Source organism: Pituophis catenifer, unplaced genomic scaffold (assembly GCF_029215685.1).
Source record: "Pituophis catenifer annectens isolate HBS135680 unplaced genomic scaffold, rPitCat1.0.hap2 SCAF_2, whole genome shotgun sequence".
Lineage (NCBI taxonomy): Eukaryota > Metazoa > Chordata > Lepidosauria > Squamata > Colubridae > Pituophis > Pituophis catenifer.
In genome coordinates, this window is record NW_027256882.1 from 177481761 (window position 1) to 177508863 (window position 27103).

A 27103-nucleotide genomic window follows, 5' to 3' on the forward strand; every position below is an offset into this window, starting at 1 on the left:
TAAAAGCTTTATATTTAAAAATTTGATAGGCAGAATTTTGTTTTAGTAAGGAGATATTAAAATGGTTTGTATAAAGATCAAGATAGAAGAAAGTTCCTTTTTTGGAAGAAGGACCGAAGATAACACCGAGATGTCACAGGATGTACTAAATGTCTGTTTATTTTTATAAAAAAATAATAAAAAGTTATATACACACACAAAAAAAGAACTCATCGCTATTTCTTCCACGAAAGGAGAAGGACTAATGGGGAGCAACTGTTAGGGCAGCTCCGATGCAAAAATCGTGCGGTGGGTGCGTGTTAAGTCAGGTACAGAAAAAAGCATTCACTTCTTCCTCCCTCGCCGCGATCTTCCGCCCGTCCGGCCGCCGGAAGTTCTAAGACTCAGAGTCAAGCATTCTTCTGCACATTAGCGCTTTAAGATAGACCCACACGCGCACACACACTGTTTGCTGTACCTAAGGCCGCCGCCTTTATTGACGTTGCTTCCGGGCCCTTCCTAGACTCGAGGCCGGCCTCTTTCGTTTTCCCGATCCGCTTTCTCTTTCTAAGATGTCACTTCCGGTAAACAAGAAAACAACATACCAGGAAGGAAGAAACCCTTAGGAATCTGGAGTTCGAAGTAGAGGTGGGACTTTTCCTTTTATCCCTCTTTGGACGCGGGCTGCGCTTTGCAGGAGGGGTTGCGTTTGGCAAGGGGGCCCATCAATTGGGCCCTTCTACGCCAGCTTGGTCTGAGAGCCATACGGGCTCCCTCGTGCGGCCCGGGGCACTAGGCGTTTGGAGAACCTTTAGCTCCCCAGATGCATTAGAATATGATTTCCATCATCTTAACCCCCAAACTCAGATCATGCTGGGAATTGTAGTCAAACAATTGAGTGCTAGAATGGGAGAGTGCGCCAGTACGGTAGACGCCCAAAAAACACCAGCCGGCATGAAATCTGCACATCTTAAAAGTTGCCAAAGTTGAAAAAAAAGTTCCTAGAATGGAGGTAATTACCCAAGGGGGTAACTTGGGCATATCCTGGGGATGTTAGAGCAATTTGTAACTGCTTGCTTGTGAATCAAGGATCTAGTTTGGAACCGTCACTGCTGGGGCATTTCTGTAAAGTAACAGAGCCTGTTTTTTAAAAAGGGAAATAATGTTTTTGGAGGTATGAAAAAAGGGTAATTGGGACAAACAGTTTAAAAGTCACTGGTCTAGAGCAAGTCTTTTTAAACAGCTGTTAGCCAAAGGTTTTGGGAAACTTGCAAGTGGGAGGAGGGAATAGCTGCTGATTTTATTTTATGGTACTTGTGTACTATCATGTCTAGTAGTGAATGATAGGTCTATTTCTTTCTCTTCCCCACTGAGCTCATTGCATTTATTGCATTTTTATGCATTCCCTTTCTAAAGAGTTTAGGGTAGGTTACTAAACCCCATTCCTTTTATCCTTCAATCTTCATAACAGGTTTCACACATCACAATGAATCATATGATTTAACCTGTTAGCTCTTGCCTGGAAGTAAACAAATAGTAGTTCCGGACCTGCTGTTAGATCCCTGGGAGTTTGAAGTAGTTTAGCAATATTTTGAGGCTTAATTTTTTGAAAGAAAAAGCAGAATCTGTACTATTCCACCCCCACCCCCCACCATTCATATATAAATTATTCTGTTGAAATGGGGGGGTGATATTTAAAATGAACTATGAACTGGGAATCAAAACAAATTCCTTGCAGAGTGTTCTTTAATTATATATCCTTTTCACTAGATTCAGTTTAATGGATCTTGACACCAGTGAAAAAAGCCTCTCTACCTCGGCATAGACCAGGCATACTGTAAATGAGAAAGAAAGTGAAATCTCGTTATTTATTCATTTTCATAAACTAAAACAAAGGGATATCCCCTCTGTGTGGTTATTGTCATGTGTGTACTTTGATGAAGGTGCTTATGGTATGCTTCCTCTGTTCCCAGGATCTGGCTGGATGAGTATAGCCCAAGGGGATTGGAGCTGCAACATGGTGCAGCCAAGTGGATGCCCAGCTGGTGACTATGGCATGATGGGAGATGACTCCTCCCTGGGCAAACCTGGTACCCTTCAGTTGCCAGCTGAGCTGGCAGGACATGAAGTTGTACAATATTTCCTGGCTGAGAACAGAGACCTTAAAGGTGAGGACATGTTGGAGTGACCACCATTATCACGTTTAAATGATATCAAGGTTGATAAATTTTAATACAAGGGCCAAATTATTTAATATGTTTTAAACTGTTTTTTAAATTTTGTGGAGATATGTTGCTTTATTGTGGCTGTACACCGCCCTGAGTCCTTCAGGAGAAGGGCGGTATAAAATTTAATTAATTAATTAATTAATTAATTAAAAAATTCATTCAATATTCTCTTAGTCCTGTCATTCAGTTTATATTAAGTCTCTGTCTCTTATAATAGACATTTCCATAAATGAATCAGGCAATATTTTAAGTATCAGATAAGGTAGATAACTAGAATGGTTTAGAATCTCTGGCCTTCCTTTATGAATTATAATTCTCTGCAGCTCCAGCCATCATGATTAATCATGAGGAATGGGGGGGGGGGTTATAGTTCTGTAACTTCTAGAAGTCTTGAGATATCCAACCACTGATTAGATTCTGATTTTTCTGTTTTTACTTTTGCCTATATTTAGTGAGTTGTTGTATTTAGGAAGAAAACCAAATACTTAGCTAAGATTGGGTTTCAAATATTCTAGTTTTCCTTTTTTTTCACATCAGAAGCTCCAAAAGCTTCATTTGCCACCTCTCTGAATTTATATTGGACAGCTTTATAAATTGTGTAGTTACTTTCTATTGATGGCTGGAAAGCTTCTTGCTCCTTTGCTTGTTTCCTTTCTATACTCTGTATGTAAGAGTAGATGTGTTTTTTTTTTAATCAGAGACAGAATAAATTCAGAGCAATCATCCCTTTCCTGCCAGCACTTTAAGTTTTGAATAGACTTTCTTTTGGTCTGGGCTATTGGCAAGAGCTAGTAACAAGGCCAGTCATTGTATATAATCTGCAAAAGAAAAGTGCTACTTAATTACATAACTTCAGATGGAAATGAATGGCTGAATTACAGGGACAAATCAGAGAAAAATGGTTCTCTTGCAACTAAACTTACTGATGGAAATTGTTAGTGGAGAAAGAGTCTGACCAGTAACAGCCTAAAAGCAATAGCTTGTAGGTATAATAAAAAAAAGTCACTGTAATAATAATTGAATATTTAGGGACTTCTGGTTTGGCGTCGTGGTGAGACAGCCAGGGAATAGCGGGCTCTGAGGAGCCCAGCGAAAACCCCGACTGCCGAACCGCCGCTGATGGGTTTTTCTACCCTGTTCCTGCAGGGACGGGGTAGAAAGAGAGGCTCCTCGGACGTCCAAGAGGAACAGGCAAGTTCCTTGGAGGTCAGAGGGAACTCTCTGTAAGTCGGCGGTGGGAGGCAGCAGCCATGGCGGCTGCCCTGAAGCTGGGACAAACCGGGCTAAGTGATGTTCAGGAGGAAAGCAGAAAGGAACGATGCTCTTTGAAGCCGGGTAAGTGACAACCAACCCAGGCTCGAAACAAAGTTTGGAGCAATGTTTTTTTTTTACTTGCAAGACCTCTAGCCTTAAAACAGTGGCTGTGGAACTATGGGGCATAGAAGTTTTTAGGATGCAATTTTTAAAAGAAAAGAAAAAGACCCGACAGAAAATTGATGTTTGAATAGAACAAATCCAAAAAACAAACATTGAGACTTGGCTCAAAAATTGTGCAAAGTTTTAAATTTGAATTGGACTGTTAAAGGAAAAAAGAATTATTATTTTTAAAACACAGAAGAAGGAGAGAATCAAGCAGGAACATTAAATAATTGAAATAAAATGGCTACTTGCGTGACTGATGGAAATTATGGATTGTAGAGAGACACCTTCTGGTTCAAAAAGAAACATTGTAATTTGCTCTTTGTTTGGGAACATTGTGAATATTACAGATAACAACTGTGGGACCTTGGCGGTGGAGGTATTTTTTCTTTGTCTGCAGGCCGCTCGACTTTGGTGAAAAGAAAGGGAAAATATATTGGAACTCCTATAATTGGTATTAATTGGCGCAGGAACAAAAGATGTTGAATGGCGCAGGAACAAAAGAAAATTGATGTAATTTGCTTGAAATAGAAGTAAGAAAAAGAACTAAATTGATATATGGAGAATTAAAATTGGGAACTTTGAAACTGAAATGAAATATATGCTAACAGACAAGGAAACGAGGAACAAGATACACACAGCTGGGAAAAAAGAAGAAAATAATGTGATTAAAAATGAAAAAGCAATGTATAGATGGAAAGTAATAATAAAAAGGAGGTTTCTATAGATGAATAAATGAATATGAATACATGAAGAATTTGTTATAGATATATTAAAAAAAATTGAAAAAAGAGGGAAGTTAGAATATACGCTATACTACAAGATACCAGGGACAGAGAAGGAGTAGCATTTCCGGATTGGGAGATTTATTACCAAGCAGCATGCCTAACATGGTTAAAGAAATGGATGGAGCTGGGAAATAAAAGAATTTTAACAATAGAAGGACACGATTTACAGACAAGATGGCATGCATTTCTATGGGGTGAAAAGTATAAAACCCATGGAGGCATATAATTAGAAATTCACTATTATTAATTTGGCATAAAATCAAAAAGCAACACTATATAAGAATACCGTTTTGGATCTCTCCCAATGAAACATTAATGCACCCAAATTTAGTAAACTGGACTGAAATAATTAGATACAGGGATATATTAAATGATTTGGGAAAATTAAAAACAAAACAAGAATTGGAACAGGATTTGAATAGGGAAGTTGAATGGTGGACGTACTTACAAATAAGATCAAAATACTTAGAAAATACAAAAATAGATTGGGTACAATTGGAGCAAAATAAACTGGATAAAATTATATATGGGAGGGAATTAATTAGTAAAATTTATAAATTTTTATTACAGTATAAAATGGAAGAGGAAATAGTGAAAGATACTATGATTAAATGGGCAAGGAATTTCAATCATGTAATAGAATTAGAGAAGTGGGAAAAGATGTGGAGAACAAATATGAAATTGACAATATCAGCGGCATACAAGGAAAACCAGATGAAAATGTTTCATAGATGGCACTTTCCACCAACTAGAATAGCAAAAATGTTTCCTAGTAATTCACCGAAATGTTGGAAATGTAAGAATAACTATGGAATTTATTATCATCTCTGGTGGACCTGCCCAGTGGCAAAGAAATTCTGGGCGAAAGTTAAAAAGTGGATAGAGGAAATAATTCAGAATTCAATAAAGGGAGAACCTGAGCAGTTTCTAATAGGGGTTTCCATAGAAAACTATACTAAGGAAATATATTATTTAATATTACATATATTGACAGCAGCCCGCATAGTCTATGCGCAAAATTGGAAGAAGGAAAACTTACCATCAGAAGAAGATTTAATTAGGAAAATCTTAAAGAGTGTGCAGAGATGGACTAATTAACAAAAGAAATCAAGGAGAAAGAGGATACAGAATATTACAAAGGGTGCTGTAGGTGGTATGAATGGTTGGAGAATAGGAAAAATGAGAAAGAGGAATAAATGAGAGAGGGGAGAACAAATGTTGAAGATCAAAGTACAATCTAGACGAAAGAATGATGGAAAATAAATTGTTGAATAAGATAAAGTTAAAATGTGTGTGAATAGATGTAAATAGTAAGAAAGGATCACTTCAAAGTAGCTGTAGGGAAAAGTGATATGTATATAAATGTTGTGTGTTTGTGTCTTGTTTTTAATGTTTTCAAAATAAAAAACTTAAAACTAGAATATAAGAGGAACAGAATATGTTAACAGAAATTTATTAACTCATATAAGGATGTGTTTGGTGTAAGAACTAAGTCTCAATGTCAAATTGTTACAAAGATGATAATGATAATGCGACTAAATATGAATAAATAATATATAGATGGATGGTAAAAAAAAGTGATTATGCTGGGACAAGCAATAAACTAAGGTGATGATGCTGGGATTGACAGCAAAAGTAAAGATGATTATACTGGGATTGATAGTAAAATAAGGTGATTATACTGGGTATAACAGTAAAATTAAAGAAATTTATGCTGAGATTAAAAATGATTATACTGGTTTAACTAAAATTTAGATGATTATGCTGGGATTGACAGCAAAAACAAAAATGATTATACTGGGTTTAACAGTAAAATTCAGATGATTATGCTGGGATTGACAGCAAAAAACAAAAATGATTATACTGGGTTCAACAGTAAAACTCAAATGATTATGTTGGGATTGACAGCAAAAACAAAAATGATTATACTGGATTTAACAGTAAAAATAAGGATGATTTTGCTGGGAATAACAGTAAAAATAAATGATTATGCTGGGTTTAACAGTAAAAATAAAAATGAGTTGGGATTAAAAATAAAAGATGAGGATTAAGATGTAGATGTGCTGTTATAAACAAAGATGATTATGTTGTGATTACTAGTAAAATTAGGATGATTACATTGAAATAAACAGTAATGAAGATGATTTGCTGTGAGTGATAGTTAAGATATTGCTTATGATAATAGTATGATTTATATTTTTAAGATACATTCATCTAAACAAAAAGAAAAGATAATGAAATGATATTTTGTTAGGATTTAAAGATTCAAGCAACGGGTTTTTGGATAATGGTATGATAAAATAGATAGAATTTAGGGAAACAATTGTGTAAAACATTAAATTGTGTTATTAGGAAATTAAGATTTGAGGTGAAATAATAGAAAGGTAATTGTTTTGAGCGAGTTATTGTGAGCTGGTTTTCTGTTTTATTTTTTTATTATTTTTATAAGATGATGATTAGGGGAGATGAGTTGTTGTTAAAGATGAATTTGTGATTGTACCAATTTTATGACCGGATCAATGCTTCGTTCTAAAAAAGATGTATTTTATGTTTATATTTTTTAAAAATAAAAACTTTTTACAAAAAAAAAATAATTGAATATTTAGTAACATGAATTAATCTGAAAGGAAAGAGAAATAGGACTGATAAAGAGAGTAGCATCGTGAATGGATGAGTTATCTTTGATGAAATTCTAATCTGTCAATCTTTCTGATTTTGATAGCCTAATACTAGATATTGTTATATATGTGTCTTTTTCCTAGCTTTTTGGAATTTGGTTTCTGAGATGTGAGATCAAATGACTAAAACTGAGAATTTGATTCTTATTACAGAAGAATGTGTTCATCCTGCATAGTAAAGAGGGATTTGGATGAGATGGTGGATTTATTGTTTAGTCAATCATTGTCCTCTAATATAAAGAACATAAAGAAGGTAGGACACTGATCCAGTAAACGTCTTTTTTTTGTGTTCTGTGTGTAGAAGCCATCCGACAGAGTAATCACATGCTACGAGAGCGGTACCAGGAATTTGTGCAGTTCCATGCTTCCAAAAAGGAGGAGAAAGAATTCATTATGAGCAAGTTTCAGGAGGCTCGGCTTGTGGTGGAAAAATTGTACCTGGAACGCATGGAGTTGGAAAAACAGTTGCAGCAGGCTTTTCAGGATCTGGAGCGATTGAAGGTGCAACTGGGTGCTGTTGGGAACACAGAAGGGTTAAGAGTTTGGGATCTTCCTCTAGTTCCCCTTTCCTTTTTTCCAGTTTAAGTATCTTGCTAAAAAATAGGCATCCTTACAATGTGTGGTGTATGTTGGCATCTGAAAAAACATTGAAGCAATTTCAAAACTATCACATACATCAAGATTTTTTTTGTTTCTCTTCACAGACAGCTTCTCAACCATTTCTCTCAGAAAAAGACCTCTCTGGCATACAAGAGGAGTCAGACACTGTGACTCTTACTGAGGAAGATGTACTTACTGTGGTACGTGTGCATGATCTACTAGTTCTCTAATTCAGTGCCCTCCAGATACGTTGATGTACAAATTCCAACAGCTTTAACTAGGGTAGCAAATCTTGATTGAAGATGATTGGATTGGAAATGTAGTTCAGCACTTTTGGAAAATTTCACATAAGCAAACACTGACCTAGATGAGCAACTAGAATTTGTAATTGATGCAAAGAAATAACATAGAAATTAGAGATTTGCAGTATTTCTGCATTTGTCTCATCCTGTAGATAGATTTAAGGCTGTATCATTTCACCTGCTGTGGATGGCTTATACAATTTCTCATCACAAAGATGTTCCTTCTTCCCATTGTTTGTATTTCAGACATCGGGGCTACTAAAACAGAAAAAGGAAAGGCTGGAAGAGGACTGGAAGGCATTGCAAGATGCCAACCAGGTCTTACAGAAGGAAAAACTTGCCTTGGAGGCTAAGATCACCATACTGCAACAAACAGCCAAGGTCACTGTCCCAGTAGAGGAGTTCAGAATAAAGATTGAAGTGAGATTTGGCAGCAGCAGCAGCAACAGACACTGGATGTATAATGGGACATGGGAGGACATGGGGAAAAAAAGATTACATGAAGTTCAGGATAGTGGCGTAAAGAGATGAGGAAAGGCAACTGGAGCTGGTAAGGTTGATCTCAAATGTACCCTTCTTTTATCTTCCTAGGAGAATAGTTGTTCATTGGAGCAGTCCCTGGAAGTAGAGTCCCTGCAGAGCTCAGGGGACAAGTAAGTATCTTGAGACCTTTTCAGACTAGCCTGGATACTCATTCTAAAGTACTTACTTATTTGTCTTATCAGTATTATTGATTATGAAGGCTTGCGCCCTGTTATGGAGTGCTTTACAATGAATTATTTTTAAAATTGCCCCAAACAGTAAATTTATAACAATAAATGTACAAATATATCTGCAAAAAAAAAAGACAGCTAAAGTTAAAAATGGTGGACAAAAATAATGATGGTGAAAATACATTACAGTGATAACCTCCTCTTGGAGATGTTCCAAAACAGGTCTGGAAAAGACCTTTCCCTCAGTAATGCTCATATTTCATAGGAATGTGCAGAAATGTACCTGATGATAATAATTAGAAGTTCAGAATTTAGGTTGCTGTGCATCCTCCATCCATACAGTCCCTAGCATTGCAGTTTTTAATGTACACAATACCCTGCAATATCCACACATTTAAATATTATGTGGAATGGCCAGTGGAGATGCAATCCTCCTCCTCCCCCTCCTCCTCCTTATTCTAATTCCAATTCTTCTCTTCCTTCTCTTCTTATCATCATCATCATCATCATCATTGTTCTCTGTCCTCCTTCACAGTGCTGGTGGGAAACAAATTGAGCAGCTGCAAAAAAGGCTGAAGGAGGCTGAAGATGAGTAAGTAGATAATGATGCATTGGTATTTTATAAGAAATAGCCATTTAAACATGCATGCTGTTAGGACAGATCAAGGGCTAAAATTTTCAGATGTTGCAAATGGATGGTTGAGGAAAGAGCAAATAGAAGTAACCCTCTCCAGAATGGCTAACACAACTGATGGAAATGCAGTGTTTTTATGAGAAAGGAAGATAAAGTTAGCCAAATGCCTATTGATACTCAGTTGAGAATCACAAACACTTCTTAGAAATGCTCTCCTCAAACATTACCAGGACAATTACCAGGACAATAATTACAAGGTAATTATTCCAGTGTTACCCTTTCATTATAGGCAGTTTGTAAGCCAGTAGAAGCAGGATTTTGGATATGTAAAATCACCTACTGGCAAACTGATATTCTTCCCTGAAAGTTTAGTCCCACTGGTTCTATTAGATAACATTTACTCTAAGTAGAAGAGGTTAGAGGCAAAAATGACAAAATATTTGCCTGTGTGTTACAGCCCTGACATTGGGAGTGGGAGAGAGGCAATTACTAAAGCAGTTATCAAACAGCAAATAATCGATATTAATTTGCAAAGAAGCAAGTAAACCTTTTGCCCTATCTAAATATCTACATACTCTTACTACTGCAAAATACTACTGCCTTCAGCCTTACTGGAAGGAGGCTATAAGCATGTCCCCATTAGAATAAGGCTTTGTCTCAGTCATACAGGAGCAACTGAAACTATATGCCAGTTTTATGATGAAATTTGTCACCTATATTTAATTCCACTTCAAAGCAATTTCCTGAGCATGCTAGAGAAATTCTGAGTTTCATTTCTTCTTTCAGGCAGTGGCATCGTTTTTAAAGTTTCCAAATTGTGTTTCATAGCGCTTATCATTAGGAAACGATAGTGAAACAAGACAAATTTTTATTCAAGTAGAAACAAAGCATGAAATTTGGCAGCTCTGTCTAAATTTTATATCATTTTGTGCTGTTTTATAACAAATATGTTCTTTAATAGTCTAGCAAAGTAGCTTTATAATGAAGTATTTAACTTTTTAGATTTTAATACAGTACTGTTTTTTTTTCCTGTTCCATTTTATTTTATTCCTAAATTTGGCATTTTTACTTATTTCTACTCCAACTCTGTAAAGCCTGTTATTTGGAAACTGGCGAAGTTCATTGGTTCAATCTGTGATCCTCCTTGTTTTGTTCCACCCCCAGAAGCTTAGCCCTTCGGCAACAGCTGGCATCCAGTTTGGAGGAGCTAGCCTGCTGGACTGCCCGGGAGCAGGAGATCCAGCAGCAGCTACAAACCTTGAGCAAACAACTAGAGGTGAATGTGTTCCCAGACTCTCTTTTGCAAGCTGGGTAGGAGGAGTAAAACAGGAGGCTCCTCTCTATCCCACTGTAAGTGTATTGACCCTGGGCCCTCTTCTCATTACAGCAAGTTGGGGAGGATAAGACTTTAGCAAAGGCCCAGGTGACATCTCTGCTGGGGGAGCTGCTGGAGAGCCAAAGCCGCCTCGAAACTTGTACAGACCAAAACAAAGAGCTGGAGGAGAGGTGAGAGGCATACAGGAGGCTTGCATATGATGTTGTGGGCAGACAGCTGGGAAAGGCCCCTTTCTCTGCAGTGATGCAGACATTATGGAACAATGAGCTGAGGCTGCTCTGTGGGACAGGGAGGGTGACTCCCTGCTTTTCCTCTCTAAGTAGACCTGGCTTCAAACTAGCACAGCTTGTGGGATAACCCTCCTGCCCTAAATCTGCTTACAGTAACTTTCTGTACCAATTGTGAAAAAGATTGGCCTTTTGTTGATTTTGGAAGAACCACCTCTCACTTTGAAAAGCAGAAGAGACCACCATTTCTTCCTGGCCAGAAGGGCAAGGCACCTCTTTCTTTCCAGTTTTCCAGTCATTGAACAAGATTTTTTTTTTAAATTCAGCTGTGAACTGGGTATTGCTGTGAGTTTCTAGGTGATCTATCAGATCACAGCAAAAATAATGACAAAAAGCAGTGAAGAGCTGGAGATGTTTCTTCGTTGTTTTCACTCTATTCACTTGCACTGCTGAAGAGGTAGGCAGGTTGCTTCTTCAGAGATGCAAGCTGCTGGGATGGAAAGCTCAGAGGCACCCCCAGTTGCATGCACATCCTCCAAAGTGACACACTTCCCATGGGAAGCCACAGAAGAGGATGATGGCCCTGAACATGAAGGTGAAGACTCAGGAAGCTGTGTGGAAAATTTACTGAATCAAACAATGCTGGATCTAGTATTGTCATGGTGTGTACTTGCTGGGGTAGACGTCTGATAGGAATTCTGCCTACATTGGAATTTTGGCAGGTTAGGCAGTGTTAGATGACATGTGTGTGTGTGCCATCTCTATAGGGTCCGTGGGGCTGGTGAACGACTGCAGCAGCTTGAAAAAGAGGCTGAAATCCGCAACAAACAGCACGGTGTACAGGTGGATCAGTTGAGGTTGCAGGTGCAAAACCTTGAGAGTGCTTTGCGAGTGGAACGACAGAGTGCCACAGAGGAAAAGTGAGTGTGAAAGTGATCTGGGCAGAGCCAAAGGAAGTGAGGGCATTTCTGACAGAAGTAGTCTGATCAACCTGAGTCCTTTGGCAATTATTTGTATAATCTCCTTCATTTTAGGAGAAAACTAGCTCAAGTGCAGGTGGCCTATCACCAGCTCTTCCAGGAGTACGATGCCCACATCAAAACCAGCTTGGAAACTGAGAAGCGAAGCAAGGTGGGAGACATTTGATGCATTGTAATGGAAAATCTTGATGCTGGGGATGAGTGGGAACCAGAATATGGGAGGGGGCAATCTTCTCATGCCCTAGGGAAAAAAGATTTCTTTGCACAGAGTGTCAACATTATAACTGTCCCCTCCTCAGAGCTTGGATCTGCAGCTGGCTGAACTGTCTCAGCAAATGCAGCAGGCTGAGGAGGCTCTGGTAGCCAAGCAAGAGCACATTGACAAGCTGAAGGAGGATGCTGAACAACACAAAACTGTCATGGAGACTGTGCCTGTGCTCAAGGCCCAGGTGAGTATGATGTCACTTTGTTAGAAAAGAGACTGGGAAGCTTATATATTTGTGAGTGGTGCAGCATGAGTAATGGGAGAGCCACTTTGATCTAATAGTTAAGGTACTGGCCTAGGAACCAGGAAATTGCAAGTTCTAATTCTGCCTTAGCCATGAAAGCCAACTGGGTGACCTTGGACCAATTACTCTCTCTCAGCACAACCCACCTCAGTTGATTGGTGGGGGGGGTAAAATAGGAGGAAAGGTACATTATGTTTGCCACCTTGAGTTATTTATAAAGTAATAAAGGTGGGATAAAAACCAAATACATAATAATAGCAATAGCATTTAGGCCTACATGCCACTCCACAGTGCTTTACTGGATATTGCTCCAAACAATCTGGACTCTCATTTTACCAACTTGAGCCTATCAAACTCCTGGCAAGTGGGAGTTCTAATCACTGTGCCACCAAATCCTATCTTTTCCATTCAGGCCGATATCTACAAGACAGATTTCCTGGCAGAGCGCCAGGCACGTGAAAAGCTACACGAACAACGAGAGATCCTGCTGGAGCAGGTTGCCCAGTTGCAGAGGGAGAATGAGAAGCTGAAAGCCGACTCTGAAGGAGTCAGCCGGTGAGTAGGTTAGAGGATGGAAAGTAAGAAACCCTTACGCATCTGGAATAGAGCCATTTTTCTACCCCAACTCATGTTTAACTTCTGTAATATTTTGTTGGAGTCTGTAGTCAGAGGGAATACAGCTCACTATTCCTCCACCATTTCCTAGAGAAATCTATTCTGGTGCTCTTTCTTATCTATCTAGGACTCTGATGGAAGAGATGAGAAATCGCCATTCAGAAATGCGTCCGCCTCCTCAGCCGAGTAAGTGTTGGCACTTGATTATTTTGCAACAATCTCCACTAATTTCAGAGGCTAGCATAATTATAAAACAGGGCAAAAAAAAAAAAGGTGCTTTGCAAGCACGTTGACAATGAAGATGCAGCACATGGCCACAATTCTTCCAATCAAATGCAGGATCAGCTAGAGCAGCAGAAGGTGATACAGCCTCAAACTGCTGCTCCTACTCCTGGGAGACATATGCAAGAAAGGACTTAGGGATTATATGACCATTCCTGCAGAAAAATCAACCTGATGGGACTGGAGGATTTAGATGTTTGTTTCTTTCAACAAAGATGTATGTTTTTCACTTCGCAATGTAGGCAAAATGACATTTGAACGTAGGAAATAGATGCTCTTAAGAATCAAAGAAAGCCAACCTTTGGGCAGTATATTTGAGCTGTGTATTTCATCTTTTTACTGTTATATGAAATAATTAATCTTATCTCTGAGTTTGAATTTGCCCTACTTTTTCTCTTCAACTTAAAGGTCCAAATCTATTATTATACTTTGTAAGGAAATCAAGTTAAATTTCCTGAAAAATTGGGTGTTATTTCAGTAATTTGAGGGCATATGGCAAATATAAAACTGAAGAGATTCAGGCTGGGGTTTACTGCAGACATATCTTTTGCTGCTACTAGGTTTGCAACAAGAGTTTTGCTTAAGGCAGTTCATTTTTTTTTTTTGCCACTTGCATGAAAATAGTAGCTATCTTGGAGAAACTCCTTGCCTTCATTGGAAGCAAAATAAATAAAATGGAAAATAGAAGCTTCTTCAGCTAAATTTCAGCAATGTTTTCAGCACTGAAACTTCTTGCTATTTATTTTCTTTCCTTTGCAATCTGATTTCAATCTTCTTGCAATAGCACTGTTTACATGACTGTCAGTACTCAAGACACTAGTAGCTTCATTTTTAATTCTTTTCCTGATTTATAGCATGTGATTTGCTTTCAATTTTTGCCATAAGATAGTATTTTCATTGAGGTATTATTTTTGTCATCATTGGCACTTTGGAGCTTGACATATGTGGGAAATGAGATATAATTCACTTCCATATATAGAATTTCACATCTTTGTTCACCAGAGAACCCTCTTTTCTATGTTAAGTGAAGGATGTGTTATGTTCTAATTTGATATCCCCACAGACCTTGTTAGATTACTGCTAACTTTAATTTCAGAAATTTAGGTCAAGCAGTATCGTGCTCCTGTTCACCCAGTAGGCTCTTGCCTCCTTTAGTATTTAAATACTTTATCTTTTGAAGAGAAGTACTTGCCTCCAAACATCATCTTTATTTCAAATACCTTTGAGCCTCACTGGCAATCTTGAGAAAAAAATTGTTGCATGTCTGCTGCCCCAGTTTTTGTGGGCAGCTTTGGAAGTGTGCAGTGCTATCCTGAAAGAAACAGAAAAGTAAACTTGGATTGTAGAAAATATTCTGGGGTATTAAAGAGGATGGTAAAAATCCATCCTGGCCAGTTTGCTTTTGGGTGTTTTATGGCCAGCCATGTAGCAATATTATAGTCACATCCATCTTACAAGCTTAAGGTCAACCCAAGAACAATAATAAGGTAATATTTGTGCTCCAAGTAGGTACATTGGGGAACCATTTGTTTTTCTTAACTAAATATTTAGACCAGTTCTTGCTTGCTGTTACTTAATCATTTACCTAAGATGGGCTATCAGCTTTTCTTTATGTCTATATTTATACTGGTTGGAGCCTTTCATGGGATTTCCTCAAGGTCCTCTTATGCTGACTACCAAACTCAGTATAAAACTTAGACACACTCGGAGAGCTTGGTAAGCCTGAACAGGGAACAAGTTGTTCCAGACACTCTATTAGCACAATTTCATTCTACTATACAGATAATAAATCATTTTGCATCAAAAATCACATTAATATGTTGAATGCTGGAATCCGCTGGATTTTCTGTATACTTAGCAATCCATTTTTTATTTCCTAGTGGAAAGTACAATGGCCTGTAATTTCCTGAACCTTTTAAAATTGTTTTCTTCTCTGAAAAGTAGTTTTCTTTATATATTGCATGTTAACTGTTGCTAGCTGCTTAATATAGTCCAGTGGATTTTTTTTTTGTCAGAAAACCTTTTCATAGAAAGGATAGATAAAAAATACACTTCTCTGTCATTACAGCATGGTATATTGTAGCAATTATATCTTTGGACTGTTTAATCACTGCCTCTATTAATTCAGTGTAGGACTAACATCTGTGTTTTTCTTGTATTTTTACCAGATAATGCTCCTTTTCATAATTCACTAAACACTGCCATCACTGTTAGAGAAGGAGCAATTATACAGTATGCTCAATTTACTAACTTACTCTTCCTTCCCTTTCCAGCTTTCTTGATGGGCACCACCCCATTCCATCCCCAGCTTGTAACAGGGCGAAGACAAAATGTTTTAGAAGAACAGCCTATCCACTATTGTCCCAAATGCCAGTATAAAGCTCCAGACATGGACACCCTACAGATCCATGTCATGGATTGTATCCAGTGACAGTGAAGAAGAAGGGGAAACTCCAGGCTGATGTACATTTGCATTGCTTTAAACAGAACCAGCAGTTCAGCTGACAATCCTGGAGCAAAAAGTGTGGACTGTCTTACTTCCTGCTCCCCTATATGTCATTAACTTTCTTCCTCTTATAATAATGGCTGAGCCTACTGCTGACCTTGTCCCAAGCCTGGCTATTATAGCCACGGAGGAAAAGGTTGCACTATTCTAGGTTTGTGTAAAACAATCTTTTCAAGTGCTTTTGATTCAGTGTGCATCAGGGATACCAGGGATTAGGTCATTCCCTCAGAATAATAAGTCACGTCTATTAAATTCTCTCATTTCATGGGTGATGAAAAAAAAAAATCTCTCCTTCCCTATAAAGACTACTGCTCCTCTTTGTCCCATATCCCAGTAAGATTTTAAATGCCTTAAACAGTTCAAGTCATAATGACGTAATTATTTTATCTATAAAATAAAAGGGATAGAGGGGTTGTTTTCTTCTGCTTTCTAAAAGGGCTTCCAAATGAATTTTCTTGCAACCAATCCTTAGGCTGAAAAAGTATTGTATAACTCTTTCACTTTAAGTCAATTAAAGCAACAATGAAGATAATCAGTGATTTTCCTACTTACATCAGGTACCTCCCTTCTAGGTCAATAATGTGTTATCACTCCATCCTTTAGAAATCAACTTTTTATTAACTCAATCACCCATAATTTACAACCAAAGCAACAATCCATGAAGCTGAGCTTGGCTCTACTCCTCTAGGATTCCTCCGCTCCTCCAAGACCTTGTAAGGTTTTCAGGGAGATGCTTCATGAAGAGAAGAGAGACCTCTAAACTCAGCCAAATGGCTTTTTAAATCATCCACCCTTCTTTTGGATCAGCTGCTCAGTCTGACCAAAAGTTGGGAGAGCTCAATAGGCAGAATTATTCCAATAAATAATTTGAATTACCATATTCTCCATATCCACCATGCTAGCAATTTACCTGCTTGCAGGAGATCACTTCAAAACTAATAATCTCAGATAGCAGGGAGGAATCAGCCATCAACCAATAAAGAGGTAAGTTCTGGGCAATTTGTGCTGTAGAAATTTAAGACTATACACTGACCCAGGACTTCAGAGTATTGCCCTTTTCAACTGCAGAGCTGACAGTGGGAAGAAATCATTTTCCCTTCTCATGAGGCAACTTCAGGGCTAGCACTAGAATTGTTATCCTGAGGGGAAGCACTGGCTCCCCGTGGGGTGACTTCAATAATACGAGGTTTATCAATGATACGAGCTGTCTGGTTGCCCTTCTCCACAATGCCAATGATCCAGGCTTGGTGTCCTTCTCCATATTTAGGTGACTTTATTTCAGCACAGAAGCGGGCAGCTTGCTCCCGGGGTAGACAAATCAGCAGCCCCCCTTGTAACAGAAAGACAGCAAATTATAATCATAAAAAAAAAAGATAGTTTCCCATCCCTCCATAACCACAGATTAACCTAAACTCTTACAATCCACTAAATTAATGCTACACAAGACATAAGATTTCACAAAGCTCAGTTTTTCCACACAAAAACCGTACCTAATTACTCCAACACTGCTTTGTTTTGTTTTAATTTCAGCAGTTGTGGGAAGACTATGGAAGTAATTTTGTTATATGTTTGGGAATCTGCAATTGTTGCTAATCTACCAGTCATTTAAAGCTGTTCCACAGAATCCAGGTCTACATTTTGCTTATTCCTTGCCTAGTTTATCCAACTTACCAGAAGTCTCTGGAGAAGTCCCTTGGAGGAGCCTGGACCGGTTGCCACATGCTTTGCTAATAGCAGCCATCTTGGCAATGATGGGTAGATTATGAATCACAAATGATACCTCGCTACGCTGCTGCTTGGCCAAGTTCTGTGCATGGCCCAGAATCCCAAATCCTGTAATGTCTGTGGCAGCATGGGCATTGAAAGTATGCATCAAACTGGCAGCTGAAGAGAAGGAACAAATGTGGCATAAGTGATAACAAAATAGCAGTTAAGCCTGTATAAGATAGCTCTTATCTAACTGCTATCTGTCCTATAACTAAAACAGCAAGAATCAATCATTTATTATCTAGTGCTGATTTTTAATAGGCATCTGAAGTTGGTGGCAGCAATATTTGCCCAGAAGGATACAGCAATTCACATAATAGGTGAATTTATAGCTGTTATATATTAGGAAGCTCCCAATAAAAACAATTTTGTACATGTCTAGCTATTCTACCTCTGATAGCATATTAATCTAATTGCAAATCAATTATTTTAATTTTGCCTCTATAAGCCAATGAACTAATTTTACAATTCCAGAAATGTTACCAATCGTGTGGCGAAAACCTTGCGATCATTTCACAGTTTGTTTAGTTGTTTTACAAGTCAGTACCAATCATGCTCAAAATATCTTGCCATAATACATGAAATACTTTAATGTCATGTTTTTAACTGTTTCCCTAAGTAGGTTTTTGTAGGGAGATACTTTTGAATGCTATCTGAAAATAAAACCGCTCTTGTACTAGAGGTTGTCTGACCATACTCTTATGCACCCCTTTAAAGAACAGAGGTAAGATGTTTAAATATGTAGAGAGCCAAGGCAACCTTGTGTTGCAAACTGAGTAAAGATCCAAATCAGTATTTAGGTCCCTACCTGTTCTGTTCAGCATGGCCATACTAAACATGGCTTCCTGGTAGGCCAATTCAACATCTTCTTTGGAGACCACCAGCTTAATCTTATTCCACCGTTCCGGCTGGAAGAATAACACAAGCATTTGAAATGGCTCTAAGGTTTCACTCTTCCCTAGCAGAAGAAAAAATATCTGCCAGTTCATCATGACATCAAATCAAAACTCCTTCGTCCTTTGATACAAACAAATTTAGTTGGGATAAAAAAAAAAAAAAACAATTTTCCCTGCTATTTACCACTTTCATGTCCTGTAATTGATAGATTTTGGATGGGAATACAGTATTCTAAAGTCGCCTTGCAATTTGGAGCCTATTCTCAGAAAGTGTTTTGCACTTTTCTGTCTGTATGGGAGTGGGGTTAATTTTCTATTGGTATACATAAACACAGATATGTCCATTTCCCCATGGATAAATACTTACATTATCTAACCACTGGTGAGCATTTACAGCCACTTGAGTCCCCAGAGGCTTGGTAAGCACAAGGACATCTCCTGGAACTGCACTGTCTGGCCTAGAATCAAAGAAATAAGAATCTAACTTTTTTTTTTTTTTAAAGTCTTGTCTTATTATTTTCTGTCTTAATCTACAACCTGCAAATCTTAATATTTTACACTGAATCAAAATACAAGTTCAAAAGAAAAAAAATACAGTAGTCCTCATTGACAATAATTGGGATTGGGAACTTCAGTAAGTAACACGGATATAAGGCATGGCATCACATCTCCCTGGACTTGCATTTCTGTTCAGCATGGCCATACCCACAGTAATAACAAGAATGCACAACAGCATTCTATAGATTTAGCTTTGGGAATAAAAAAATAGGATTTTAAATTGCTCTCGTAACTAGCCTCCACAGTTGGTGTTTTAAAAATCCCCAACTTTAGAAAATCCTGTAAAAGATATTCCCAGAATTGATCAAGCATCTTCATTTCTTTAGGAGTAACCAAACGTCATCCAACAAACAGAATAAAAGTATCCTAATCACCTTTCTGTATCAACAGATTAGAAATCAGCTGTAACATATTCTAGTCAGCCAAACTGCAGGTAGGTGCAAATAATTTGTAAAACATTCCTGGATGACTCTGAGAAAACTGGGTTTAACTGTTTTGGCCTAGAATGGTATATAAACCGATCCATTTGTATCAACATGCATGGATTTGTTTAATGCAATGTATGAATCCAGATACTGTTGACAAAATGATCTGTGCCACCTTCAACATCACATAATAGGCTTATCATTGTTTGCTTGCTGTGTGTCATCAGAATAACTGCTAGTCTTTTTCTACTTGAATTCTAATCATCTCTCAGCCTGCTGAAGATCCTTATGACACCCATTTTTAGAACCTTCCATATTAAATCTGAAAGCATCTTCAACAGATGAGGCAGGGTGATAACTAGGCAAATGCACTTTACACCAGTACAATCTCAATATAAGATATAAACCCTCTGAATTAGCATTCTCAAAGTTTAAGATGATTTAAAATATTTAGAATATTGATTCTAAATTGTATAGAGGTAGTCCTCGCTTACCAACTGTCTTGTCTAACAACTGTTTGAAATTACGACAGCTGAAAAAAAAAATCCCAGTTTGCAACCAATCCTTTTATATTATTCATGTTGTCTTGTATGGACTGCACCAGTAGAGTCCAGTAGCTAAAGCACCAGTAGCTAAACCAATTTCGTTGTATACATGATGTACAATGACAATAAAGGCTTTGAATTTTGAACTTTGAACATTTATGACCTCACAATATTTTGTGGTCACATGACTGTCATTCAGATACTTGCAACTGAAGCATATTTGTAATCATTGCAATAGCCCATGGTCATGTGATTACCATTTACATGCTTCATATAACTGCCTTCCAACAAGTAGAATCTATGGAGAACATTGAAGTGAAATCACAAGTCGCTGTCATATGATGGCTTGGTTAATGATGGAAGCTGAAGTGAGCTTGTAAGTCCAGTGAGGTCACATAATATTTCACTTGGTGACTTCATAGCTTTGCAATGGAGTTGCTGATTCCAGTTGTGGTTATTAAGCAGACTATCTGTAGTCTGTTTGAAGAATATTCTGCCTTTTCCCTAGATCTGAGATTTGGAAAAAATGCATTTCTGTTTACGTCCAGAATATTCCAAATCACTTTCATTTTGGAATAAGTATCTCTGGAAATGGATGACACCGTCTCATTACCTTATTCCATTGGAGAAATGAAACTTCCAAGAAATACTGGAGGATTCTGAAAATAAGCATGCTGTTTTTTGCATCTCTAATTCTAATTCATGTATCAAGTAAAAATTTGCAGGAATTTGAGGGGATGGATATTACAAATAATTCAGAAGGAACTTCCCATTCTGATAAATCTTGTTAACTTCAGTATTACTACATAAAGTCCATGCATTGATTCACTGGAGTCTCATTTTGTACATGATTTGGTGTCCCACACAACAGCACAACTATTAATATAGTTTAGCTTCAAACATAATATTTACTTGCTTTGAATTCTATTCAACTTTATCTAATTCTTCTTTTAAAATAATTCTGTAACTTAAATTTATTAAACTACATAAAAAGATACAGTTCAATTTACTAATCACTTTTCTAAAGTTTTGGACTGTTAGTAACAAGCATTCTCATAGCAATTATGCAACATGTTGGCCTGATCTATACACATATCTGAAATGCTGTACCCTACTTTTTCAAATTCCCACTTGCTAATAAGAGTTCAATACTCACATAATAAATTCATTGGGCTGACAAACAACTGTTGCAACCCCGCCAACAATAATCCAAGGATTCAAAACAGTCTGCCCACCAGTTACTGAAGTGCCACCATCCTCTGCTGCATCCCGGAAACCCTTGATTATCAGAGGCATTATTTTTTCCCGCTCCTACAGACAAATGAAAAAAAGGATTTAAGAATCATTTGTAACCATCAGACAAGGATCAACTGCTACTGGATCCAATTAAGTGGGGTGCAAGGATTGAATATGGAATCTTCTGCACTGAAATTATAATGGGAATTTTTTTTTTACTATTTGTAACTTATGTTGGTAGATGTAAGCTGTTAAAAACCTGTGGGAACTAAGCAGCCGAGGTCATAGTAAATAAAAAAACCAACTAAGACAGAGTTTTGGTTAATTATGCTACTGTAGGTGAATGAAATTGTCTATTCACTGAAGCTTATTTAAACAAATGATGACTTAGTATATTACGAAACAAAACTACTTGTAATTATAGAATATGCCTAATTATTAAATTAAACATTACTGTCTGAATTGTGAATGATGGAAGTAATTAATGAGTTTTAAAAACTGTTTAATTCCATCTTTTGATTCAAAAAAATTCAATGTGTAGGAACATAACTTAGTGCTACCCTAACCCTAGAAACAATAAATTGGGGACAGGCTAACACTCAATGTTTCCTTTATTCATTCAAGGGGCTAGACTTCCGGTTTGCACATTTTAAGACAAAAATCACTGAACCGTATTACAATTTTAGTTGTTGCATTGAATCCAATCAGCGTATTAAAAAACCATATTCAAATTATTTTAAGAAATAAAATGTTTCTCACCTCCTCAGTCATTTTCTGGCTCACACTCAGCAGCATAAGCATGTTGTCACATTCTGTGATGCCCAGGGCATAAAGGTCACTCAGCACATTAGCACAAGCAATGCGGCCCTAAATCAGAATAATGAAAGGACTAGAACAGAGCAAGAAGGGCAAGGCAACTAGTATAATCAGCTGAGGAGGAAACTTAACTTCAATGACATAGCTCAATCCTTTCTAAATTGACCAATACTTCCTCCATCTTCTCACCAGCATGCCAACTCACCATCATATAAGGATCTTCTACAAGGGGGTAAAAAAAGTCTGTAGTCTGCACCAGGGATAGACCCCCATGCCTCAAAGGAATCACACAGGAGTCCATTCCAATGCCTGTAGAGAAGAGGGATCACAGCGTTCTTGAACGTTTAGAATTATTTCCAATTCAAGCAATTACTTGGAAGTTGATAGTCTGTATCTTCATTCTCAGTACATATGCAATAAAATAGGGAATGTGATGAGGCAGTGTCTAGATTACAGAATGAACAAGCAGCAAAAGGGGTTAACATTTCAGTCGAGAGCCATATGCCCCCTGTTAAGAGTGAATTTTGTTATCTCCAGTAGGCTAAAGCAGGGTGGATTTGATTTAAATCGTGTTGATTTAAATCACAATTTAAATCATGATTTAAATCACTAGTAAAAAGGCTCGATTTAAATCAACTTGATTTAAATCATAATTTTTAAAGAGCAACTGTCATCTCTGCTACTCCTTTGACCCACTGTTGACTCACCTATAGTCCCAGTGTTGCAGAATATATAGCCTCATGCTACATAACTAAGCTCCATTTCATGCTGAATAAACTAAATTATTTATGTATCTTAAATAGAAAACTATCTTACGATAGATTTTTACCTCAAAAGTTTTTTATTAAAATAAATTCGATAAAAATCAAAAAAATCCGATGTAAATAAAAAAAAATCCGATGTAAATAAAAAAAATCTGGTTTTTTTTTTGATTTTTTTTAAAAAATCATTGATTTTTATCCACCCTGGGCTAAAGTGAAAAACAATTCCAAAGTCCAACGGCAAATCATTTCTGCAAGACTGAATTGTCCACAAAGTGTCCAGGACTTCGGACAAAGTTCAAAACAAGGGAGATTTTTATTTAACAGAAAGTGGCATATTCCCCACGTGTTAAGATTATGTGGGGAGCGGAAAAACTAAAATCGAGAGTATATGCTGTTTATTTAAAATCACTTCCAGAGTTTATGTGAAATAAAAAAAAAAGTTTTAAACAGCGCACCCATTCGATCTGTAGCCCAGACGTCACCCACGGCACAGGATCGCCCCCTCCTAACCCGCTTTTCGAGTTTCTGTACCACCCCTCGTTCCATCGTTCACTACTAGCGCTCCCATCAGTTTTGAAACCTCCCCGCGTGGTAGCACCTAAAAGGCCGCGTTCGGCGCTTTCCCCGCCAAGCCTTACCGAGGGTGGGAGGAGGACTCCCGGCAGCCCCCGTATCCCCGGCCCCGGCCAACCCAGCATGGGAAGTGCTAAGTCCCTCCAGGAGTCTGAGCAGCGTCTCCTGGGGGACTTTGCAGCCTCATCCGCGCAGCTCCCCGTAGCTAGTGAGCCTCCAGCCCGGGCTCAGACCCAGCGCCTCAGGCTCAAACGGCCGATAACCGGGCGGCCCGGGCGGCAGAGCGGCGGGGCTTGGAGCGGTGGCTGTCGCCAACGAAGGGAGCGTCGCAGACGGAGAACCAGCCACCGCCGCCATGATGGCTCCACAGCAGAAGCTTCTTTCTCCGCGAGAACTGGGGCAGGAAAGAAAAAAAAAAAAACCGTTCGCCAAGCTACACTCGGGCAGGGCGGGGGTTGTCCCCAACCTAAGGGCGGGGGAAGAGCTGGCACGCATTCCGCCTTCACCCGCCCGCGGGTTGTTCTCTAGCCGAGGAAAAATCTCGCGAGACGTCGAGGGAGGACGCTTTCCGAGGTTCACGTTTAAACTGTAACCAGGGGCAGCGTGAATGGGGGTGTTCCAAGACAATGAACTAATTTTTTTTCCTTTTTTTTCCCCCTCTCCCTTAATCTAGAGCGCAATTATCGCGATATGAATTTACCAAGGGTAATAGGTACTTGTGGAATATCATTTGGAGTAAGAACGTGAGACGGAGATTTCTACTCCTGTACAGGAATGTTAATGACACAATTCGTCTTGTTTTCTTTGCACGGGGCAGAAGTAGCTTGCCACTATAGTTTTCTGAGATGCGATTGTAATTTTGAAGTCTGGTCCACAGGCTTTGCTGATGGTTTCTCATCTATGTACTAACCAGACTGTATCCTGTATAGCTTTTCAGGATTGACAAACTATTATCCCACATCCATAAGTTTCATTATAGTCACCTTGTAAGAGTTCCAGGCAGGGCTATTAGCGTACAGCCAAAAAGTATTTTCAGTCAAATATTTGTCACTATTAATCACGTTTATACTAGATCAAGAATCCTTCAGAATTATGATGGGTTACTGACTCCAAAATGTCTCTGAATTTCAATTTCAAAAAGATGAAATTCAAATATCAGTTTGTTCAAAACCATACCTCGACGCTGTGATTGCACTATTTAAAGATTCTTTTTGGCATATCGCAAACCCTAAGCATAACCTAATCTTTACAAGGTGGTCCATACAAGAAGCACACCCCAAAATACTAGCACTAACTTTATTGCAAGGTTTATATTAACAGAAACTTGCAAGGCTGAACGATTGCAAGCCTGCAAACCCTTTACAGCCCAAAGGTTTACATTAACAGAATCTTGCAAGCCTGAAAGTATATTTCTGCCCCATTACTTTTTCAGCCCTTGAAACTAGGGAAGGTCCCTTCAGAGAGGTTTGGCCTGCCCACATTCTTTCTGTGAGCTAAGCTGCTGCTTATCCAACCACAGAACTATTTATGATAAAAGCAATGTATGCATGGGAATAAATGGAATGCAAATTTCAATAAGCAGAGAGTAAGACAAGGATGACTGATGTCCCCTTGAATATATTATTCAATATAATAATATATATTATGTCCCCTTGAATATATTAAATATGTTATGTAATATATTTATGGAGAAATATATAAGGAATGTTTGTTATACATAAAAAATCCTTCTAGATCAGATTATGGCCCTCTTAATCCATCAAAAATGCAAGATAGTTTGACAGACAAAAGGAAGTGAATTATTGGGAGTTGTACAGAGAATGGAGATGAATTTAGCTACCTTGTTAGAATAGTTACTAAAAATGGAGAAATGCAAGAGGAAAAATTTAAATATGCAAATTCTGGTAAAGTATATGGTCTAAAACAGGGGTCACCAACCTTTTGGAACTCAGGGACTATTAATATTATTTTTAAAAAAAGATAAATAGTATTTAGTACAATATAAAAAGTGCAAATAATTAAGGGAAAATTGAGGTTTTTAAAAAATCAAGAAGAGATAAAGTGATTCTGGGTATTAAATCCTGAGAATTAAGAAACAAGGAATTAAATACTATACACAGTCCTGCAGGATGCTAAAGAAAGAGAGAGTTAGAATTACCAAATACGATATTGTACTTTGCAGATTGTTGCATAGTTTAGATGAAAGAATGGGTGAAATAGGAGGTTATTGAAATTGGAAGATCATGATTTAAGATTGGGATAGCATGATTATTTGTGGTATGACAAAGTTAAAGTGAATGTAGATTTTAAAAATCATTTTATTAGATGCGCCATATTGAGAATTTGGAATAGGTTTAAGGCAAAATTATCTCTTAAAATCCCTTTCTGGTTGTCCACCTTTTTAAAAGAGAAATGATGGTTAAACAAAAATGGTTTATCCATGCTGATTTGCTGAAAATTCTCAAGAAGAATTTAATTGAAAAAGGACCCAGATTGTGGGGGCAGATTGTGAGGACCCAAACTGTGGGGGCAATAAGCTGACTTTGTATAAATATACAAAAGTATGAAGGCTATTGCTTAATGCATTGTAAGCTGCCCTGAGTCTCCAGAGAAGGGCGGCATATAAATTAAAGCAAAAAAAAACAAACAAACTTGGAGCTTGAAGGTTTTACATGGAATTGGTTTCCCTATGCTGAGCTAATGAAAGTATTTAAATTGAATGAGAAGGCTTATGAATTTGAAAGCGGTAAAACTGAATTTGCTGTAGAGCTCTGTACAAATGATGATCATATTATTGGTAAATTGTACAAACCTTTATTGAAAACGGAAACAGAAGACAAAACAGTAAAGATTGTATGATAAAATGAGCAAAACATTTTTGGATATAATAAACAGTTGAATCACTAGGAGAGTATGTGGAAGAAAGGGTTGAAATTTACATAGAATTATAATCTTAACGAGAATTTTCATAAAATGAGGTAACATTGGTACAGGTAGTCCTCGACTTACAACAATTCATTTAGTGACCCTCCAAAGTTACAACAGCACTGAAATAAATGACAATGACCATTTTTCACACAACTGTTGCAGCATCACTGTGGTCACATGATCAAAAGTCAGATGCTTGACAACTGAATTATATTTATGACGGTTACAGTGACCTGGGGTCATGTGATCAATGTTTGTACTTTCTGATCAGCAAAGTCAATGGGGAAGCCAGATTCACTTAAAAATGTGTTACTAATTTAACAACTGCAGTGATTCCCTGAACAATCATGGCAAGAAAGGTCGTAAAATAGGGCAAAACTCAATGTCTGATTTAGTCACAGAAATTTTGGGCTCAATTGAGGTTGCAAGCCAAAGGCTACCTGTACTTTCTCAAATGTCCTACTGAAGTCTAAGTATACTATGTTCACAGAAAATCGCCATAGAAAGGCGATTGTACCGAAACACCGATCGTTACCTTCGCACGGCAAAACACACTCACACGCACGGAGATCCTCTCTCCCAGGTCAACGGGACAAACGCCAATCCAACTTTCTAAAGTTTCAGAAGAGCCAGGTGGAGACGGAGCACCTGCTGAATGCCGGTTCGCTAGCAATCCCCCCATGCCTTGAGATGAAATTGCAAATGGGAAGGAAATAAATGGCAAAACTGTTTTTTGGGGAGGAGGGGAGGTTTCCGAATGAAAAGTGACTTTCCGAACCGCGTCTCTAGACGAGCCGTC

General features: G+C 38.0%; 2 protein-coding genes across 6 annotated transcripts; one reads left to right on the plus strand and one right to left on the minus strand.

Annotated features, from left to right (window-relative positions):
• The first annotated feature begins 549 nt into the window (after positions 1 to 549).
• Positions 550 to 16328, plus strand: IKBKG (inhibitor of nuclear factor kappa B kinase regulatory subunit gamma). Of its 4 annotated transcripts, none has more exons than XM_070938184.1 (15): positions 550 to 627; positions 1953 to 2147; positions 7394 to 7593; positions 7797 to 7892; positions 8241 to 8414; positions 8586 to 8647; positions 9243 to 9299; positions 10506 to 10617; positions 10729 to 10847; positions 11672 to 11824; positions 11939 to 12035; positions 12184 to 12333; positions 12806 to 12948; positions 13136 to 13194; positions 15564 to 16328. In XM_070938184.1, the coding sequence occupies exons 2-15, from the start codon at positions 1964 to 1966 to the stop codon at positions 15719 to 15721; spliced, it is 1764 nt and encodes a 587-aa protein (XP_070794285.1). In that variant the 5' UTR covers positions 550 to 627; positions 1953 to 1963; the 3' UTR covers positions 15722 to 16328. The 4 variants fall into 4 exon arrangements, with proteins under 4 accessions (XP_070794285.1, XP_070794286.1, XP_070794287.1 ...); XM_070938185.1 differs by having other exon boundaries at positions 8241 to 8375; XM_070938186.1 differs by lacking the exon at positions 8241 to 8414.
• A 66-nt stretch (positions 16329 to 16394) lies between these two features.
• On the minus strand, positions 16395 to 26854 carry LOC139312953 (selenide, water dikinase 2). Of its 2 annotated transcripts, none has more exons than XM_070938188.1 (8): positions 26840 to 26854; positions 22245 to 22348; positions 21983 to 22090; positions 21144 to 21298; positions 18827 to 18917; positions 18372 to 18471; positions 17468 to 17680; positions 16395 to 17126 (listed from the first exon to the last, which is right to left on the minus strand). In XM_070938188.1, the coding sequence occupies exons 2-8, from the start codon at positions 22338 to 22340 to the stop codon at positions 16897 to 16899; spliced, it is 993 nt and encodes a 330-aa protein (XP_070794289.1). In that variant the 5' UTR covers positions 22341 to 22348; positions 26840 to 26854; the 3' UTR covers positions 16395 to 16896. The 2 variants fall into 2 exon arrangements, with proteins under 2 accessions (XP_070794289.1, XP_070794290.1); XM_070938189.1 differs by lacking the exon at positions 26840 to 26854 and adding an exon at positions 23442 to 23803.
• Between the last annotated feature and the right edge of the window lie 249 nt (positions 26855 to 27103).

Coding starts and splice junctions, on each gene's coding strand:
- LOC139312953 (XM_070938188.1), bottom strand. CDS start 22,340: ATGGACTCCTGTGTGATTCCTTTGAGGCATGGGGGTCTATCCCTGGTG. Junction 18,472..18,826: donor CTCACCAGTGGTTAGATAAT/GTAAGTATTTAT, acceptor TTATTCTTCCAG/CCGGAACGGTGGAATAAGAT. Junction 17,127..17,467: donor GACTTCTCCAGAGACTTCTG/GTAAGTTGGATA, acceptor TTCTGTTACAAG/GGGGGCTGCTGATTTGTCTA.
- IKBKG (XM_070938184.1), top strand. CDS start 1,964: ATGAGTATAGCCCAAGGGGATTGGAGCTGCAACATGGTGCAGCCAAGT. Junction 8,648..9,242: donor CTGCAGAGCTCAGGGGACAA/GTAAGTATCTTG, acceptor CCTCCTTCACAG/TGCTGGTGGGAAACAAATTG. Junction 10,848..11,671: donor AACAAAGAGCTGGAGGAGAG/GTGAGAGGCATA, acceptor CCATCTCTATAG/GGTCCGTGGGGCTGGTGAAC.